Source organism: Epinephelus fuscoguttatus, linkage group LG12 (assembly GCF_011397635.1).
Source record: "Epinephelus fuscoguttatus linkage group LG12, E.fuscoguttatus.final_Chr_v1".
Lineage (NCBI taxonomy): Eukaryota > Metazoa > Chordata > Actinopteri > Perciformes > Serranidae > Epinephelus > Epinephelus fuscoguttatus.
Window position 1 is genome coordinate 22,069,829 of NC_064763.1, and position 19,081 is coordinate 22,088,909.

The 19,081-nt window shown below is 42.3% G+C and overlaps 1 protein-coding gene across 4 annotated transcripts in view; it reads left to right on the forward strand.

Moving 5' to 3' along the window:
• abr (ABR activator of RhoGEF and GTPase) overlaps positions 1-19,081 on the forward strand; it is a 211,318-nt gene that overhangs the window by 107,101 nt on the left and 85,136 nt on the right. For all 4 annotated transcript variants that reach the window (XM_049592030.1, XM_049592031.1, XM_049592032.1 and 1 more), the window contains 4 exons: positions 2,876-2,983; positions 5,971-6,031; positions 13,607-13,659; positions 16,412-16,552. In XM_049592030.1, the coding sequence (XP_049447987.1) occupies positions 2,876-2,983; positions 5,971-6,031; positions 13,607-13,659; positions 16,412-16,552 (363 nt within the window). The remainder of the gene's footprint in view (positions 1-2,875; positions 2,984-5,970; positions 6,032-13,606; positions 13,660-16,411; positions 16,553-19,081) is intronic.

Here is a 19,081-nt window from a genome sequence, read left to right on the forward strand (position 1 = left end):
AATGTTTGTCAGGATCAAATCACAAAATGCACATCAAAATAACTTGGCTATGTTTTATTTTCTCCATCATCCGTTTCCTATGAAGAATATATTGATTTACAGTTTGTATCATATGAGGCTGGATGCTTCTTCCATGTCTCCTCTCTTGTGCCCGACTCTCCACTTCATGCTCTGAGGGGAAGTGGAAGGAGAGGAAATGAAAATAGGAGTTGGGGGGGTGTTAAGGACAAAAGTAACAAGTCTTACTCATTCAATCTATTCAGCCGAATCCAATCTCATTGCTTTAATAGGGTGCAGTCAGCTCTTCAGCCCAGCCATTCAAGCATAGCTGTAGCAGGATGCATATTCATGCACTGCTGGTCTGCAGCTTGTGTTACAATGCACATACAGTGCAGCAGAGAGCTGCTGTTAATGAAAGGGATGGCGAAAGGGAAAGTGAATCTGCACAGAGCCACCAGTGGAGTGGCATGATGGGAATGTGATTAGTCTGTGTGCATGGCTACACTGTATGTGTGTACCTGTGTGTGTGTGTGTGTGTGTGTGTGTGTGGGGATAATTTCATGTATGCTGATAGAGCAGAAGTGGGACTGCAGCAGTCTTTTCAACCCTCCACTTCAGGCTAAATTCTGATGGGAATAGAAATTAATTCATTTGCCAGAGCTCTATATGAATTTTAATCTCATTGTGCGACAGTACGTATGTAAGGAAGTATGGAAGTAATATTTCAAGGTGAATGCAAGTTGTGCTCTCTTCACTGGTTTACCGCCATGACAGACTTGTGTTGAAATACTAAATCAAATAGACAGTAAACCAGCCAGCTAGCTATAACTAAAATACGTTGCATGGATCTGGCGTTGGTTGCTTTGTAATGTTAGTTGATAAAGTGATTTAAGACCAGCCCCTGGAGTCTGGATAAATTTGCTGACGTTATTCACTTAAGACAGTATTTTGCTACATTAACTACCACGCAGTTTGTCCAAGTTAGCCAAGCCGCCAGGAACAGTGCCCGACTCTTTGACAAAGCCAACTGGACATGGCCGTCAAACATGGAATTTCAAGCTCTTTTTAGATAGGAATTGTGCAAATTTGCAGGAAAGCCCAATCAGTCTTCTTTCAGCATTGGCAGTATAAAAACAAAATCAGCGAGTGCAGCAAAATGCTGCCTACCTAATTGTGTTTATACAGAATGCAGCTTTTTCGGGGCAATGGGGGGTGTGAGCAAGTAACAAAACGTGTAGCTCAGCGTGTGACGTAAACAGTGACATAGGAGGAAAGCCGCGGCTAGTCAGTCCTTCGGCGATTCTCTCATAAGTCAGCCCGTTCTTCACTGTCCCGCCATCTGACGGTTAATGGCCTCTTCGTTTGCGAGGGCAAGGAGGGCGCGCAATTCCTTGTCTCCCCAGTTGCTCATCTTTACAGTGTCTGTCAGGTTTGCATTTCCCTCTTGCTACTAGCTGCTTGCTAATTCCTGCTATCAGCTATTTCCTGTCTTCAACAGCCCCTCCCGTTGCAGAAGGCCACCTTGGTCTTTTTAAACTAAAAGGGTTCCGCCAATATGTCTCCCCTAAGAGGCGGAAAATTGGGCACCTCGGATCAACTCTCCAATCCGGCAGTGTAAAAGGGGCTACAGCTTCCAGGTCTGTCACATGAAGACATGGGGTCCAAAAAGACTTTTTCCCATAAGTTTACAATGTGCAAGAGATGTCTGTAGAAACGTGGATACATTTTTTAAATGAGCACCACAACCCACATGAAATTACTTGTTTCCCTATATGGATTTTATTTATTTGGTCCAATAACATTTCTGAAGTCTAAATGAGCTGCATGATTAAATCACGCTATCTCCATACAAATTAGCAGAAGGCTAAAGAAGAAGTTATCTGCACGGCCACTGTAAGTCTCTATTCCGCCTGCTCCATGGGCACCAAGACACAGAAGGTCTGAGTAATTTCATAACACAGAAATCATGTATCTGGCTTAATGTGCCACTGAGCAATGTTAATGGGAATGAATGAAGTCCCAGTTCCCTACGCTGTATCTAGTTCTCTTTATACATCATGATGTTAGCAAGCAACCTGACATTAGCTAACATTTGCCAGCTAAAATCACAATAACACAAAATATTTCACATCTGTGTTTCCTCTAGTAGTTTTTTCAGCACAGGGGAAACTGAATCTGTGATATGGGGCACTGAATTAGATGAATTTACTGTTTATCAGACCACAAATGAGTTAAGCTAGCACATCACAGTCCCTCCACCTCACTCCCTACCACTTGGACATGGACACTTTTTTTGTCCACAGGAGAGAGCGGATGGCAGCTCCAGAGACCTTCAGATAGCGCCTGTAACAACTTATATTCAGCCAGTGCAAACTCCAGTGCTGGGGGTCACACCTGGCTGGTGGCCAGTAGCAGGGAGAGGTCTAACCTGTGTAATGGCAGCAACAGAAAGTTTGGATATCCACCCCCTTGTCACTGGGTCTTGCACTGGCTGAATTAAATTAACTACAGCTTTAACTGAAGGTCCATCTCCAGGCTGCCGTAGCAAAACCTTTATAGCAGAAAACACAGCATGTGTGGACTTTGTATTGGTGGGGGGTGCTGGTCGTTTGTTGGCGTTAGCGGACTGCATTTCTAACATAACGTCAACTAGGTGTTGCACACTGATGGCACTGAAGTGGAGCTGAAGAGAGGCAAGGTACTTGAGAGCACACATAACCTCACATCCTGAGTCCTGTACATAGAAATCAGTCCCAAGGTTGTTACAGGCAACCAAGTTTCAATAGAAGAGAGATTCACTCATACCACTATCATTTTCTCACACCACCATTTTTCTCCTGTACCTTAATGTCTCCAATTCGTTCTATTTTCACAGGCCAGCCAGTTGGGAGTGTACAAGGCTTTTGTGGACAACTACAAAGTGGCGCTAGAGACGGCAGTGAAATGCAGCCAGGCCAACGGCCAGTTCCAGAAGATATCTGAGGTGAGTTTATCTTCCAATGATGATCACAGACTCAAAAAACGGTTGGCGTTATGTAAGCAAGACATGTCTGAATAGCACATATGCAGCATTTATTAGATTCTGGGCTTTTGTTTCTTTCTGTAATATGAGGATTTGGTGTAATCTTGTCCCATAATCAGAGTCGCTGTGTGTGTATAGACGGCAGCATAATTACCATAAACACACAAAAAAAGACAAATTCTTGCTGCTTCAGTACAGAACACATTTTCCTTTCGTCCTGCACCAGTGAAGTTTATGGAGGAAAAAGCTGTAACTATATATTTAGATTTATTACCACAGCAAACTTGTCTTAATAGTAAGTGAATTAAACAATCTATTTGGTCTCAGGTGTCTTAAACCGTCACATTAATCCTCTTCAGTAAAGTGAAGGAGAGAACAAATGCACATGGAGCACAGAGGGGAAGCAAGATGAATCAAAACATCCTCTTTTCGACAGGAAGCAACAGTGTTTATGGGAAATGTGGTTTTACTTTGAGGAACACCAGCTTGAAATACAATTAACACATATAGAGCTTATGTAGAGGAGGGTGGTGATCTGGGGTGCTAAAATCCTCCTGATTGCTTTAAAGGTGTTACAGATGTTAATTAACAAACCTCTGTGACTGAAGTGATAACCCTGATAAAGCCTCACTTCCTTGTTTCCATGCTAGATTTGTACATGGCTGTACACTTTAAATTTGCATAAGGGATACTTACATTCAATCTGTTATGTTAATTGTAGCGTACCTTGAACAAAAATACGGGGTCAAGATCTTACATTTGGTATTTTTCAACCTGGATGTTCCCATATTTTTGAGTCTAAGTGACTAATGGGAAATACAGTTTTTGAAGTTGGTTCAATATTGAGCAAGACCACTGTAGCCTGCAGCAGCAAAACAGGCTGCAGTGTAACCTCAAGGAGCATTGTCACACCATCAATTTATGTCCAGTAAAAGTGCTTGTTTTTGCCACTGACAGGCTCATACTGTTATTTAAAAGGAAATTTCGGTTTATTTCAACCTGTCTCCTATCGTCCTAAATTTGTTTCAAGTGACTAGTGACATAAAAATAATAGTTAGCATGTTAGCCGTTAGCCTAGATACAGCCGGGGCGCACACCTCCACCTGGAGTAGTATCCAGCTGGGCTTTATCTAGAGCTCGCGAGATATATTTCGGCCGTGCAAAGTTAGTCCACTAAACAAGCTTTTTTTCCCCCAAAGACCGCCTTATATCGTTAGGATAAATGTCAGAGAATATATAGAAAATGACATGTAAACGTGTTGTCTTAACTTACCGGTGTGGTGCCGTGTTTGTTTATCCCTCTAGCTCTGCTTTCTAAAGCGCGGCCGAAATATATCTCGCCAGCTCTAGATAAAGCCCAGCTGGATACTAACGTTACTCCAGGCGGAGGTGTCTCGTCCTCGGTCATATTCAGACCTTGAAAATAAGGCTGCAACCGGTCCCATTCCTTGCAACAGAGGCATTCCTCACAGGTACACCACCAATCTCCAGAGCTACGCAGCCTTGCAGCAGCCATTCGTCCTCTACCTGTTGCGCCTCTCTCTCTCTCCTCCTCCGTTCTTCAATTTCACGAAGCTCTTCGTCAGTGTATCCTTCCAGCTGTTGCTGCTTGTTCAGGCACGCTATGAGATCGCTGCTTGTTCTTGCGATATTTCGGCCGCGCTTTGGAAAGCAGAGCTAGATGATAAACAAACACCAGTAAGGTAAGACAACACGTTTACATGTCGTTTTCTGTATGTTCTCTGACATTTATCCTAACGATATGGGGTGCTCTTTGTGGAAAAAAAGCTCGTTTAGTGGACTAACTTTGCACTTGAAGGTATGCCCGTTCAATTACGTTTTAACAGGTCTGACGCTACTAATGCGCCACGGCTGTATCTAGGCTAAGGGCTAACATGCTAACTATTATTTTTATGTCACTAGTCACTTGAAACAAATTTAGGACGATACAGGTTGAAATAAACCGAAATTTCCCTTTAACAAAAAGGTCTATCTCTGTGGGGATCATTTCTATAATGTGGCCAGACACTTAGAATAACAATCTGAGCCTGTCAGTGGCAAAAATCAAATATATTTATTGACTTTTGTTCTTTTTACAAACAACATCCAGAGGTATGGAGTCCATATTTCCATGAATCGTCTCTTTGTATACTAGAAGAAAACACTCCATGATTATATTGTGCCAGTTTGCCTTAGAAGGTGGTTTGTCACTTATCCATGAATCCATGAAAAGATGTTCTAAAAACAAGCACTTTTAGTGGACATAAGTTGACAATATGAACATGCCCTGGGTGGTTACATTGCATCCTCTATTGCGGCGGTTCTAAAATTGTTGTTCCCATTAGTCACTTAGACACAAAAACATGGGGAAACAGAGTCCAGGTTAAAAATTACCAACCGTACCCTTTGCAACCGTCAAGTTTAGATGCTGTGGAGGTAGTCACCTTAAATTTATAAATATAAAACCCTCAATTTCCTGTCATGTTTTTGACCTTTTACTACCCACTAGCATTGTAGAACCTTCACAGCCTGCTTGCATTTAAGTTACATACACACATACTTGTAATACATATCTATTAGTGGATTGTACTCCTGTCTTTTGCTGTAATTGTGATTTCCAATACAGCGCCCCATCGCAACACTAATCCAAATGCAATGTACGGCAAAGCAATCAAAACCTTAATGAATATAATAGCACAGTCACGCTGTAGAGGTGTGTTGGTGGCTGTAAATATAATTTACTGTGACGTAAAACTTGTATCGTCCAGACTCCTTCAGCTGTCTCAGTCTGCTGCAGTGACCCTATACTTCTTCATTAGTTCTATTAGCCTCAGCCAAGCAGAAGAGAGCTGTGTGTGTGTGTGTGTGTGTGTGTGTGTGTGTGGGAGCGAGAGCGTGGTTGTGTGTGTATAATTAATTAAATTGATCATTCCGCTCCTTTCTTTCAGAACCTCAAAGTAAAAGGTCCTAAAGACTCCAAAGATTGTACCACGACTGTCTCGATGGAGGGTAAGTGTTAGTGTGTGTATGTGTGTGCGTTCTTGTCCGTGTGTGTCAGTGTGTGTCTGGTGCGTTCTTGTATTTGTGTGTCTATTTGTGAGCGTGCGTGCGCGTCTGTCTCAGCTTGCTCGCTGCTTTAAGACTCCGGTCCTGCCCCTTCTACTTGTGTATGCAGTGGCGGGCTTTGGGAGGCAAACGGGCACATGTGTGAGCACTTTCTCTCTCTCTCTCTCTCTCTCTCTCTCTCTCTCACACGTGCGCACACACACACACACACACACACACACACACACACTTGCTCTCTCTCTTTAACTCCCCCTCTCTCTCTCTCTCTCTCTCTCTCTGTCTGTCTCTGCCTGAGAAAGGAGGCAGTGAGCAGAAGAACAGAGTGAGGAGAGGACATGAGGGATATGGAGGTGCTTCTGGTCCTCAGACTGTGTTGTAACTGCACATACGGTAACGACTGCATGATATGAGCTGCCGCCGCTCAATGTAGGCGACTTGGTGCTGTTTTTCCTTTTTCTTGCCATTTTTCTAGAATGACATCGTCGCTGATTCTACGGTAGATTGGTAGTGCACTGTGTTTGCTGATGTGAAGTTGGGACAAGGGTTGATTCGGGATACCAGCATAACTGATGGGTATTTGGACCTTTGTGAAGTGATGCTCGTGCTGCACAAATAGTAACTGTCTGCTAATGATGTTGCATGTACATGTAGCTCACGTAATGAAGTGATAAAATTAGTTTCTTTTGAAGCGTTCTTTTGTGTGTCTGCTGAGTGATGATCCGTATATGTATGTAGCTCACCAGACTGCAATTGTTTATGTCTTTTAATTAAAATACAGGATATACAGCTTTTTTTTTGAGTGTGTGTGTGTTTAAAAGCAGAGCACGTTTGGTCTGTATAAGAACTGCTGCCCCCAGACTGCTCCTCGTAGGGAATACTTATCACCAGAGGATCGGAACAAGTCTGATCAGTGTGTGAGGGAGTTTATGTATCAGGTAGCTGGTTGTGCTCTGGCAGTGTCTTGCCAACTTAAGCTGTTTTGGGGGAATTGGCACAACTGAACCAGGGAATAGACCTCCAGAGGAAAGAATGAAATGTGCCCTATCCAAACATGAAGAGCAAATGATGGGGCTTTGTTTGGCTGAGAGAGGGTGGGTGAGTGTTCACATGTGTGTACCTGTGAAGTGTTAATTAATGCACCGTAAATGAGGGGGGAAAAACAAACATGCTGGTTGTTATAATCACACCAGTTTCTCATTTTCACTGCTGAGACTGTGCTATATCACACTACTATATGACTGGTCTGCTGTATCATAGGTTACCACGGTAGATAAGTAGCATGAAGCTGGTGTCATAGTCCCTCAACAATCAGTGTTTGTCAGCACCCAGGGCAGTTGCTTTGATTACTGTTTGTATTGCAGTTCCTTAATTACCTGGCGCGGTAGGCGAGGGGTTTCTCTGGCTCAGCTCAGCTATTGTTTCCTCTTTCTTTTCCCTTCATATGTCTTTTATCATGCTTTCCTCCCTGTGCTCATCCACCCATCCTCCTCGCCTTTAACATGATCTAACTGGACCTCAGCCACATGAACTGACTTGTGCTTTTGTGTGTTTTCTTCAGTCGAATAAGTCAATTTGTCAGGCTTGTTTACATACTGGTTTATCTGCCAGCCACTTTCTAATGAATAGATGCATACAGAAACACAAGTACTAAATCAAACATCTGACATCCTGTTTTACTTGTAAATGGGGACTCCTGCTCCATACCCTGACAGTTTTCTCTCCATTTTCTTAATCCATACATACTCTCTCCCTATCTGTCATTCTGCCATCTTCATTTTCCCGCTCTGCCCTCCTCGTCCTCGACACGGTTCATGTCTAACACTGGTGTCGGCTGAATGTCTTGCCAAATAAAGTTGGCAGTCCCCGTGTCCTAGCTGTAGACCGGTGCAGTATGTGTCAAAGACTTTGGTCTACCCCCTTCATAGAAAAGACAAACTGTCTGTCTGTCAGCCAACTCGTCCAGGCGACCTTGAGAACAGGACCAATCAGAGGCATCCCACTGTGACAGGTCATCGACTTCCAATAATCTGCTTCTCTGTCTGATTCTCCCTCACTATCTTCTCATCCTCTCGTCCTGACTTTTGACTGGACTTTGAACTTCGCTGTAGAAGGTGTTATTGATCTTTCTGTAGCCATTGAGTGACCTCGTCCAGGCTGAAATATCTCAACAACTGTTTGATACGCTGTAATCTCTCAATGGGCTTCGGTTTCATGCAGGTAAACAGTCCGTGTGGGGAGTCAAAGAGGTTAAACACAATGGCCGAAATGCAATCTCGGAACCCATCGACCATCATCTGATGACGATTCAGCTTCTCATTAGCTTTTTAACTGAGTGTAAACTAGCTACTTGTGAAACAACCCGGTCATAGATGTCATCTCTCGATTCCCACTCCGTAGAGAATGTGAAGGTGACTTCACAAGGTGTTAAATCTTTGCGAAGGGGCGCCATCTTGTATGGATCACACCGTGTTATTGCGCCTGCTACATGGTGAAGCAACGATATTTGGACAAACTATTTAAGATAAACAACATGGATCATATGACTTGGCAGCCCAAGGCTGGATTATATACCCCAATGCACTAACGCCACTCACATAATTCATAAACTATCTCATTTTTGGACTGAGTGCATACACTTTGGTTATAGGGAGAACAGAGCATGTACTTCAAAAGATGGCAGGCGCGTCCTTTACAGTGTTACGTACCTTCAAGTTTTCTGCTCTTGCATCTTAAGTTGCTAATCGGACTGTAAACAATGAACTTTGCACAGAAAACGAAACCTTGGCACACTATACAAATGTAGTCTATTTTCCATTTACTATATCCATTATCAAGAAATCCGCTGGCCACACTGGAACCCCCGAAATATTGTCTGTTGCTCCAGGGGCTAAACTGTCATCAGACTGACAGTACATTGGTTCCAAAAATTGTGAGGATTACAAGGAGATTTTGTACAAACATTCATGATCCTCTGAAGATGAATAATACTGACTTTGACGATCCCATAACTTTCCATCTATCCCCATCTCCAGGTCAAAATTTGTCCAATACTTAATGACCAAATACCTGCAAACTAATGACATTCCTATAAGCCCCATCAGTACTTTGTGTTTAATGCCAAATAGCAAGCGTTACGTTCTAAACCAGTGAACATTATTATTGTTAAATCTCCTTAGAGCTAGAGTGCGGGATTTAAGTATATAAATGAACGACCGTTACATCCAAGCCCTCGCAAAACCTGCCTAGGATAGCTCTCTGTATTTCACTGTATTCCAATTTGTGGTGTCTGGTGTCGCTGGCGACTTCTCCTGAGCTGCTGCACCAGAAATAATTAGTTTTACATCAACCTGCCAGAGCCAGAGGGAACAGGGGACACCAGTGCAACAGAGTGGCAGCTAGGAGTCTGGCAGAAGCTAGCTAAGAAGCGTCCAAGAAAAGTATGGATGCTCCAGATAAAAAAACAAACTTGGTGTTCAGAGGAAGGATTTTTTTTTTCTATAGTTTGTTTGCTTGTGGGTCTATAGTTTGTTTTGTTTTTTTGTGCCAAGTGTTTCTTGTTTTTTTTGCTCATTTTGTTTAATTTGAATGAGAAGTGTCCATTTTTTAGTTGATGAAATAGGGGAGGAGGACTCAAATAAATAAACTAAATTAAACTTGAGACTAAAAACAACTTGAAAAGAATGCTCCCAGGGACGGGGAGATGTGGCGAGTTCGCCTGCAGGCATACGTCATAAGCATGCGTTGATAGTGTTTGTGTACTTACTCTCGCTGCCAGAGGGGGGAGACAGATGTCTTGCACTGCTGCTTTAACTTTCCATCTAGAACCATCATCAGGTCAAAATTTCCCCAATATTTTACTTTCTGATCAAATACCTGCAAATAAAAATGACATTCACATCAGCCACAGCTGAACTGTGTGATTAGTGCTAATTAGCAACTGTTAGCATGTTAACATGCTGAACTTAGGAACATGGGAATTGTTACCAGCTTAACATTGACGTTGTCACTGTGAGTATGCCGCCTGACTGCATACAGACTCTTGTTTTCAAATAGATCCCAGTTGCAGTAGAATTTCAGACACGCAGCACAAAGCGGGACATAAATAATCAATACATGATGTACTGACTTGTACAACCAGCTAGCGTACTCCCAACTGATGTCCTCAAATGTACTGCACTAACAAAACTGGAAGTAAAATTGTACCCATGGTAACCTAAAGTCACCTAAAGTAGCTGTACTTGAGGTGAATATAAACCTGCACTCACACATAATTAGAGGAGTTTGCAGCCCTTGCAGACAGAGCAGGTCATGTAGTAAATCCTCCAGGAGGTAACGTATTGGTTCAGTGAACCAGGACCGTAGATGGAGGCCGCATTATTAATGACCATAGGGTGGAGAAACTTCAAAGAGCATCAGCAAGACCCTCTAGAAGATTCTCTTTGGTCTTATACAGTAGCTGGGTGTGTGAGTGTGTGTCCGTGTGTATTTGAGCATATGAGGGTGTGTAAAGTTTAATATGACAAGCCCTATCAGTAGATCCGAACATGTTCCCTGTAGGTTTCTGCTCGCGCCCTTTCATTTCTCTTAGTTGAAGGAGGAGGCGAGAAGAAAGGAGGACGAACACTTAAAAGTAAGCGTACAGAGGCGTAGAAGAAATGAGAGACAGCACGTCCGTACTACTGTACAGCTGATGGGAGCGATGTTCAGTGGTTTAAACAGATGAGTGTAGCACTGTTCCTGTGTCTCTGTGGGAGCGGAGCACTGTCTGTCTGAGACAACCTGCCCTGCATACAGAAGGCACAGCACTTCTCTCTGTTTCACCTGGCTAGCTTTTCTTCCCTTGGTTTTAAAATCAGTCGCTTTAAGTCTGCACTGTAATGAATGGAGATTAGCTTGATCATTGAGTGGAACACTGTCAGCTGGTTTCCAGATTCTTGTGCTCTTGCTGATGTGGTTTGCTTTTATTGCATAGCCTTTTTTGATTTCTGAGCGCATGTGCGGAAAAACATTATTATACTTTTTTCTTTTTTTTTTTTTTACAATGCTTCGTGACACCAGTGGCATTATTATTTTGAGACCTTGAGACGTTTTTGGCATTTCATTAGATGACTGCTGCAATCCAGGTCTGACTGAGGAGAGAATAAAAGTCATCTCCTTCAACCTCCCTCTGTCTTCTCTTCTTTTACATCTATATGTGTGCTTGCTTCTTATTCGTGTCTCCCCAGGGGTTCTCACATCTGCCACCCTGCCTGCCGCCCACCCCCATTTTTTCCATTTTCTTTCCATCTTTCCCCTCTGTCCTGTCTGTGGGAGTTTCTCACCCAGAGCTGTCATGTGTGTCAGACCTGCCGCTGTTCGCATCAACCCCGCAGCAAAGCCGGAAACCAGCCAAGTGTGGTGGTGCAGGCTTAAACTTTGATTTGGAGATAGGAGCGGTGCTGTTTGGGCACTTGTCTGTGGTTATTGCACTTTCTATATAAACATGCTTTCATTTGTGCTGTTTTTGTGTGCCTCAGTGTTATTCAGAGGGACTCTTAAAGTCCGTCGTCCAGGCTGTAGTTTACCTAGTAGCAGCCTAAATATGCAGTTGAAGCAAACTCTTTGAGAACCAATAGGAGACTGCAGCATCGACCACGGAGGTGGACTGCATGTTAAGCAGCCTGGCTCTGGACTTGTGTGTGTGTGTGTGTGTGTGTGTGTGTCCATTCCTTTGTTGTGCAGAACAAACTGAACAGTCCCCCACCTTCAACCTTTCAACTTATAACAACACACGTACAATCAGATTTCTTTTTTTAAAATAACAATAATATGATCTTCTGTTGTTCGCACATGGACCTCAAAGGTCAGGGTCAGCTGCGTGTATCGCTAAAAGGCGCTTCAGCAGTGTGGATGCTTGTTGTCATTTAATCCTTGTCCAAACATACATGAGTATTTTCTAAAACATAGCTTTTTCTAAGCATTTTGGCTTTAGGTCCAAACACAAACTGCATTTTCGGTCACTGAAGACAGACCTTTGTAAAATTCCAGAGTCCAGAAGAAGATTTTCAGAAGCTCAGTTTTTAGTGCTGACAGGGGAAAACTGAGTTCTTGGCTTGTAACATCATAGTGTGTGCTATTATCTTCTTTGTGAGGGGTCAGAAATGAAGCAAAATAGTGCTGGCTCTAACCTTGCTAACAGGAATTTTTACATGTGTACACCTAATAGAAGTTGTAAGAATGCGCTACAGAGTCACTGCTCCAGATAGCCTTTCAGTAATAGCTGTTTTTCAGGCTACTGATTGGCTTTTTTGATAACAAAGAGGGGGAAAGTCACGAGAATGAATAACACAAAGGATAAAAAATACTACGAAAACCAAAGAGGCCCATTTTTGCCGTCTTTTTAGCAGGGGTACAGGGGACCTTTAGGGGGAGATAACAGGTCAACATTAGATGCCACACATAAGTGGTTTACATCATATGAAAGGAGGGAACCTGAAGATTAATTTGAGAAGCATCTCATCATACATCTGTTACTGATTGATCATTATGATGAATAAGTGTACGATTGCTATCCCCATGCTCAATTATGTACCTCAGGTTGTTAGCATGTGTTGGGGTTGATAGCATTTGTTACCGAGATCGAGAATTTGTAAAAACAAACAAAAAAGGGGTCAAAATCCCTCCAAAATGCCACATCAAGACACCAAGACTTTGTCCTTTTGTATTGCTCTGTGTCCCTTCTCACATTTTTGCGGGTCTGTGGGAGTCGCAGGGTGGATAATTGATCTGTTGACATGTTCAGAGCTGATCAGATCAAATGGATGGAGAGAAGCAGCTGCTGCAGAGGCTAGTTAGACCCAGTTTAGACACAGTAGAATGAACGGTTAAGTCTCTCCATCAACGTGCCTGACGTTCTGCTGCTTCACCTGTGCCAAGAGTGCACTCTGTGCTCAATAGTGTGGTGCTATAAATAACCAAACTTACAGATATATTTTAACAGCACTTCTAATGAACGGTTCAGCTCCAAAAATAGAAAATCTTTTTGTGGTGGCAGATGTTTTGATTGTGGCGGGTTGCTTTGTACTGAATGAGAAAGCTGTGTGTTTTTTGTCCAAATCTGCATGGGCCTAGCATACAGTAGGCACGTCCATAAAGGGGAGAACAATAGAACTCATTTACATTCAGATATCTTGAGGTGAGAGGTCAAGGGACCCCTGTGTTTTCCCATTTCCCAATGTAATGACTTTAAAATAGGAGATGTATGTGCTCGTTGTCTGGTCCTCATCAGTGCTCGGGCTGCTGTGTTCTGAACAAGTTGTAGGCGGCCGAAATCATATCACCTGTCAGACTACAGGTGCCATGAGTCGGAGTATTTGTCCTTGTTGGAGCAGTGGAACTGTGACCTTGTGTGTGTGTTTGTTTGTTTGTTTATTTATGTGTGTTTGTTGTTCGTTTGTGTGTGTGTGTGTGTGTGTGTGTGTGTGTGTGTGTGTAAGCAACACTGACTCAGAGCCTTCCTCTTCTTTTGTCTTCCCACAGCTCTCCTTTACAAGCCCATTGACCGTGTTACCAGAAGCACCCTGGTCCTTCATGTGAGTATGCTGCTCGCACTTACTGTACATGACTTTAAAGGATCATTTCATCCAAATGACAGAAAAGACAGGAGAGAAACTCCATTCACTTCCACCATATCGGTGTGTGGACACAGATAACTCAACACACTGGCACATATAACCAGTGGTGGAAATGAACTAAGTACATTTACTCGAGTACTGTATTTAAATTTAAGTACAATTTTGAGTAACTCACAGTTTACTTTCATATTTCATTTCAATGCTACTTTTTACTTATGCTATTTACTACTATACTAATATGCTACAATATTAGTTACTTCTTAGATTTAGAACTTGCATAGAAAATACTATAAACTTATAAAATACACAACAACCAAACCAATCTGGTTGGAGCTCTTTGTAATGTTTCAAATGCCAATGAGTTGTTAGTTCTTCCGATATTTCACAAAAGGCCAAGATTAGAGAACGACTTTTACTTTTTGTTTTTCCTTCCCCTCACATTAATCATCTCAGGACCCCTCAGATTTATCTTGTGACCCTTTGAAAGGGGGCCGACCCCCAGATTGAGAAGCACTGGACCAGCTTCAGCAATAAAATGCAGCTTACTTGTTGATGCATCAATATTAACAATAACAATAATATATCACATCATATGTCACAGGGGACATTTTACTGCCGAACCAGGGGTCAGTTGCACAAAGCACCTTAAGTTTGCTCCTTAAGTATGCCACTTAAAGCTCACATGAAATACCTCGCCAATAACTGACTGGAAAGATCCTGTTACATAAATCCACAGAGCCATCATTAATTGTGAAGGGACTGGAAGAGCGCAGCTTTGGAGCGTTGAGTTATCCAACCCTAGACGGTCACAGTCATTAATGGACTTCTGGTAAAATTCAAAATAACCTGCTCATCATTAAGTGTGTCCAACAGGTTCCTCCAGTCATGGAACACTCTTCTCAGGATGCCTTAATTTCTCTCATTTATCTCCATAAGCTCAACCATGTTGCGGTTAAGATGGAGTCAAGGGTAATTTAAGTTTTTGTCTTTACTTTGGTTACTAAGGTTCTTTTGTGCAATGGTTTAACAAACTTTAAGCATAAGTATAAGACCAAGATAAGGGGAAAACCTTAAATCCTTAAGGACTAAAGGATGTTTTGTGCAATTGATTTTTTTATTCTTCAAGAAAACCTTATCTCGGACATTAAGGAAAATCTTAACTCAAGGTTCTTAGTGCAACCAGCCCCGTACTTTTACTTTTGATACTTGGAGTACTTTTAGTTGAAAGTACTTTACTTTTCTTAAGTAGGATTTTAAATGCAGGATTATTATTTGAAATGGAGTTTTCTGGTATAAGGTATGTGAAGGTACCTCATGCCATATTGCATGCGAGTGCCATTTTGTGAGGTATGTGCTCTGTTGATTGGCCTGCTACGGTAGTTACCTCCTTATCGTATGTATTTTGCTTGGTGTTATATCCTAACAAGGCCAAAGAGCGGAGAGCCATCTTTCCTTTGCAAGTATCACTGTGCTCACACAAAATTGTTCTCGAGCTTCTGGACATTTGTAACTTTAAAACTTATCCATAGGTAATGCAGTTAGTTCAGGAAATAGGTCTGTTGTGATTACTTTTTGAAATATTGGCATTGCAATTCAATTTCTCTGTATAGAGTCACTTTTATTTCTCTTTTTCTTTCTACATCAGATTTGGTAACTTTTTAATAAACAAAATGAAAGGTTATCGGGTAACCATTGTAGCAGAGCATATTCCTCACAAGATCTGTCCCAAAATTTAAAACGCATGACGTCAACTTCACAGTCCCTATTCTGATGCGTAAATTATCTTTTCCACCACTGAATAAAGTAAAACAATAAAAACTACATGGCCAGATAGCACAAGAGGCAAGTGAGAAAATATGTGTTGTTGTGTCACTCCTTTGTTTTGCATGTTGATGAACTGATCACACACACACACACACACACACACACACACACACACACACACACACACACAAAGCAGAATAAACAGTTTCTACCAGAAAGATTTCTGATGATAGACTCGACATTCCTCTCAGCAAATCCACTCTCGAGAATAAAATGTTGTCTTTCACACATCTTAATTCTCCGTTAGCGGCTCCACACAGCAGCCCAAGTGCTAAAAAAATCAAAGCCTGCTTTTTGTTGTTTATCACAGTGTCCTCGCAGCCTAAATAAACCGACCTCTTTGGATGAGTAATAGTAATTAAGTGGGAACTGCCAATCAAGTCAGCGGAGATGCCTGGATGTGTCGAGTTATGTTACGGGAGTTTATTGCACGACTACTTTTGCATAAAGCTGTCAGAACAACAACATGCCCAGCGCATCTAACGCTAGTGTGAGGGATTCTGCGAAGGTCATGTTCCTGTCTTTTTATGCAAAGTAAGAGGAGGTGAAAATTTGTTTGTTTTGGAACGAAGACGGCATCTCAAGTCTCTGTTGTCAGCTGTCCTGTTCACCCCGCTGCTATGCAGATGAGAGCACCTTCAATAAAAACAAGGAAATGGGATTTTCAGAGATTACTTAAGTATTCACTGTGTTCGCACAGTGCAATTATGTTTTGAATAATAACACAAAATTCAATCAGGGCTTGTGCATACGTGGATTTTTTAGGAGGTAGAAATGAATTTCTGACAGTTTACAGAAAAAGACATTTTATTGCACCAACAAAGTTTTAAACCAAGCCATGATTGTGTGCGTCTATGTCACCATTGCATTTGTGCATGTGTTGCAGGACTTGCTGAAACACACTCCTAAGGACCACCCGGACTTCCCCCTCCTGCAGGACGCTCTGCGGATATCTCAGAACTTTCTCTCCTCCATCAACGAGGAGATCGACCCTCGCAGGACTGCCGTCACCACACCCAAGGGAGAGGTGTGTGTGGTTATCTGTGTCATTATGTGTAAATTAATACCCTCATCTCTTAGTATGAACGAGATAACAATGTAGATACCTGCCAATAACTAGATAGAGTCCACAGACTGTATTTAAAATAAATAGAATAGCAGTGTTCAGTATGCTATTGTTGTTTTTGCCCAGTACTTTCCCTATTTAGGTTGATACAGCAAAAACAAAAGCCAGTTGTCTGGATAATTGACTTTGAAGTTAATTGTTGTGTCATGGTGCAAGGAGAGAGTGACCCTGGATGGAGGAAAATACTCTGCATGTAGGAAGGCAGCCAGGGATAATACTTAAATTGCCTCCTTTGACTGAGGTGTTTTCAGGACAGCTCATATCTTCCTGTCTGCCTTGTGTCCTGTCATTTCTTTCCTTTGCAGGTTTTGACTCAACATGAAACCCTAAAAATAAATTCAGGCGTATTGATCGAACACATTCCATAAAGTTATAAGTGCTCTACAAACATGATTTGATAACCTCTAGAGGTAAAAGACGAGTACAGTTGAGATAGAGTTCATTAGAAGGTTTGGAAGTTAGGTGTATTTGGTGCCTTGTTGAATTTTCTTGTTAACAAATGAAAGTTTACATTGATGGGAGAATTCACAAAAGGATTGTGTGGCTTTTGTAGCTGCTAAACCTGTACAAATAAGACAAGCAGAAACTGTAATTCTCAAAATTACCTGCAAAGGGTGAATTACAGCCTAACTGCACTGCCAAGCAAACAGCGCCTCGGTGCTCCTGTGCTCTTTGCACATTTTTAAATGAGGTAATATGCATAGATTTGGCGCAAAGTTTGCCCCTTTCTATGCAAATGATCAGCCCTAATAGCCATGCGCAGTTACAGTGAAAGTATTGCATCTTTAAAGAGTTGGTTGAAACTCAACCTAGGTTATTAAATACCAAACACTCAGCTGATTCATTCATTTTCCATAACCGCTTTTCCTGTGTGGGGGTCACGGAGGGTTTGGGTTTGACTTTGGGTGAGAAGCGGGGTACACCCTTGACAGGTCCCCAAACTATTGCTAACCTGCATGTCTTTGGACTGTGGGAGGAAGCCAGAGTACCCAGAGAAAACCCCACACTGCCACGGCAGAACATGCAAGCTCTGCACAGAAGGGCTCCCTGTTTCGGGCCCCCTACCCTGGGCTCGAACCAGGAACCCTCTTACTGTGAGGCGACAATGCTAACCACTGCAGCACCGTGCCGCCTCGACTCAAATTTATTTATAAAGGACACTTAAAAACATCTCACCTTGACCAAAGTGCTGTACAAAAGGAATACAATGCTGAAAACACATACATGAGAATTAAACATAACTGTCAGATACACAGCTTCACACATGAGGGAAATCCACTTCAGGGGGACTCAGACACTATGAATAAAAGTAGGTTTTGAGCCTGGACTTAAACAAGTCAGTGGAGGAAGCAGATCTGATTGGGAAAGGGATGCTGTTCCACAGTTGGGGGGCAGACACAGTAAAGGCATGATCACCCTTGAGCTTAAATCTGGAGCATGGGACAGCCAGGATGAAGACCTGACCATTAAGAGCTTTGTACACAAACAGGAGAACCTCAAAGTCAGTCGGTTTCTCTCTGTCACATTTAAATTCCTCACCTGAAGTTCTGAATAATGTCTCTACACCTCATTGGTCAGCACCGGTAACTCACGGTGCTGACAAAAAAGGGCAAATAGCACTGAGTTGCAAAACTTAATGGGTGTGTTTGCACTGTAATATCATTAGCGCAATATCCTATGTGAATTGGACTTTGAGACAGGGTGGATAGCAGTCTCAGGTAATGCACAATTTATGGTGCTATCAGTGGCTGCAATCAGTTCTGTGTGAATGTGCCCCTCAGTGCGTTGTTTGTCTCGTTGAGAGTAGTCCGATTTACTGATTTAGCACCTCACTCCTATAACATTGTCGCACCCACAATAGACAGTGTAAAATAAACTAAAAAAGAGATGAATATTAATGCAACAGATCACATTTCACACATTCTCCTTCACTGTCAAAACCTGGCGCCTACATCGCTCACAATGCAACTCAACCGCCAGCTGTTGGTTCAGAGATGAACAGCAGGTTGAAGTATAGACTTCTTTCTGATTCCACTCCCCCACATTTTTTCATCCTAACTTGTTGTCTCGTAGGCAATTCATTAGACTTCCCACAGCTCCCTCTGGAGCCACAAACGGCTTTATACATCTCCCCAAGACCTGTAAACACTCTGACTTTGATGTGCAAAATCAGTAGAGTTTCCCTTTGAGATCTAACACACATCAAATGCAACTGTGAGGCTTTCGAATAACATTTAACTAAGATGTAGATTTGCAAAGCGACTGTAAAGCAGATTTGGAGCCAATGTAGTGATTTTAGAGTTGTTGTATTTCGATCATTTTCCCCCGAGCTTGTTGAAACCCAAGCGGGGAAGGAACCAGTTAAAATCCTTGAATCGATCTCCTTGAAAACAAGGCAGCCCTTCACTCGCTTCTCTTGACATTGTTTGA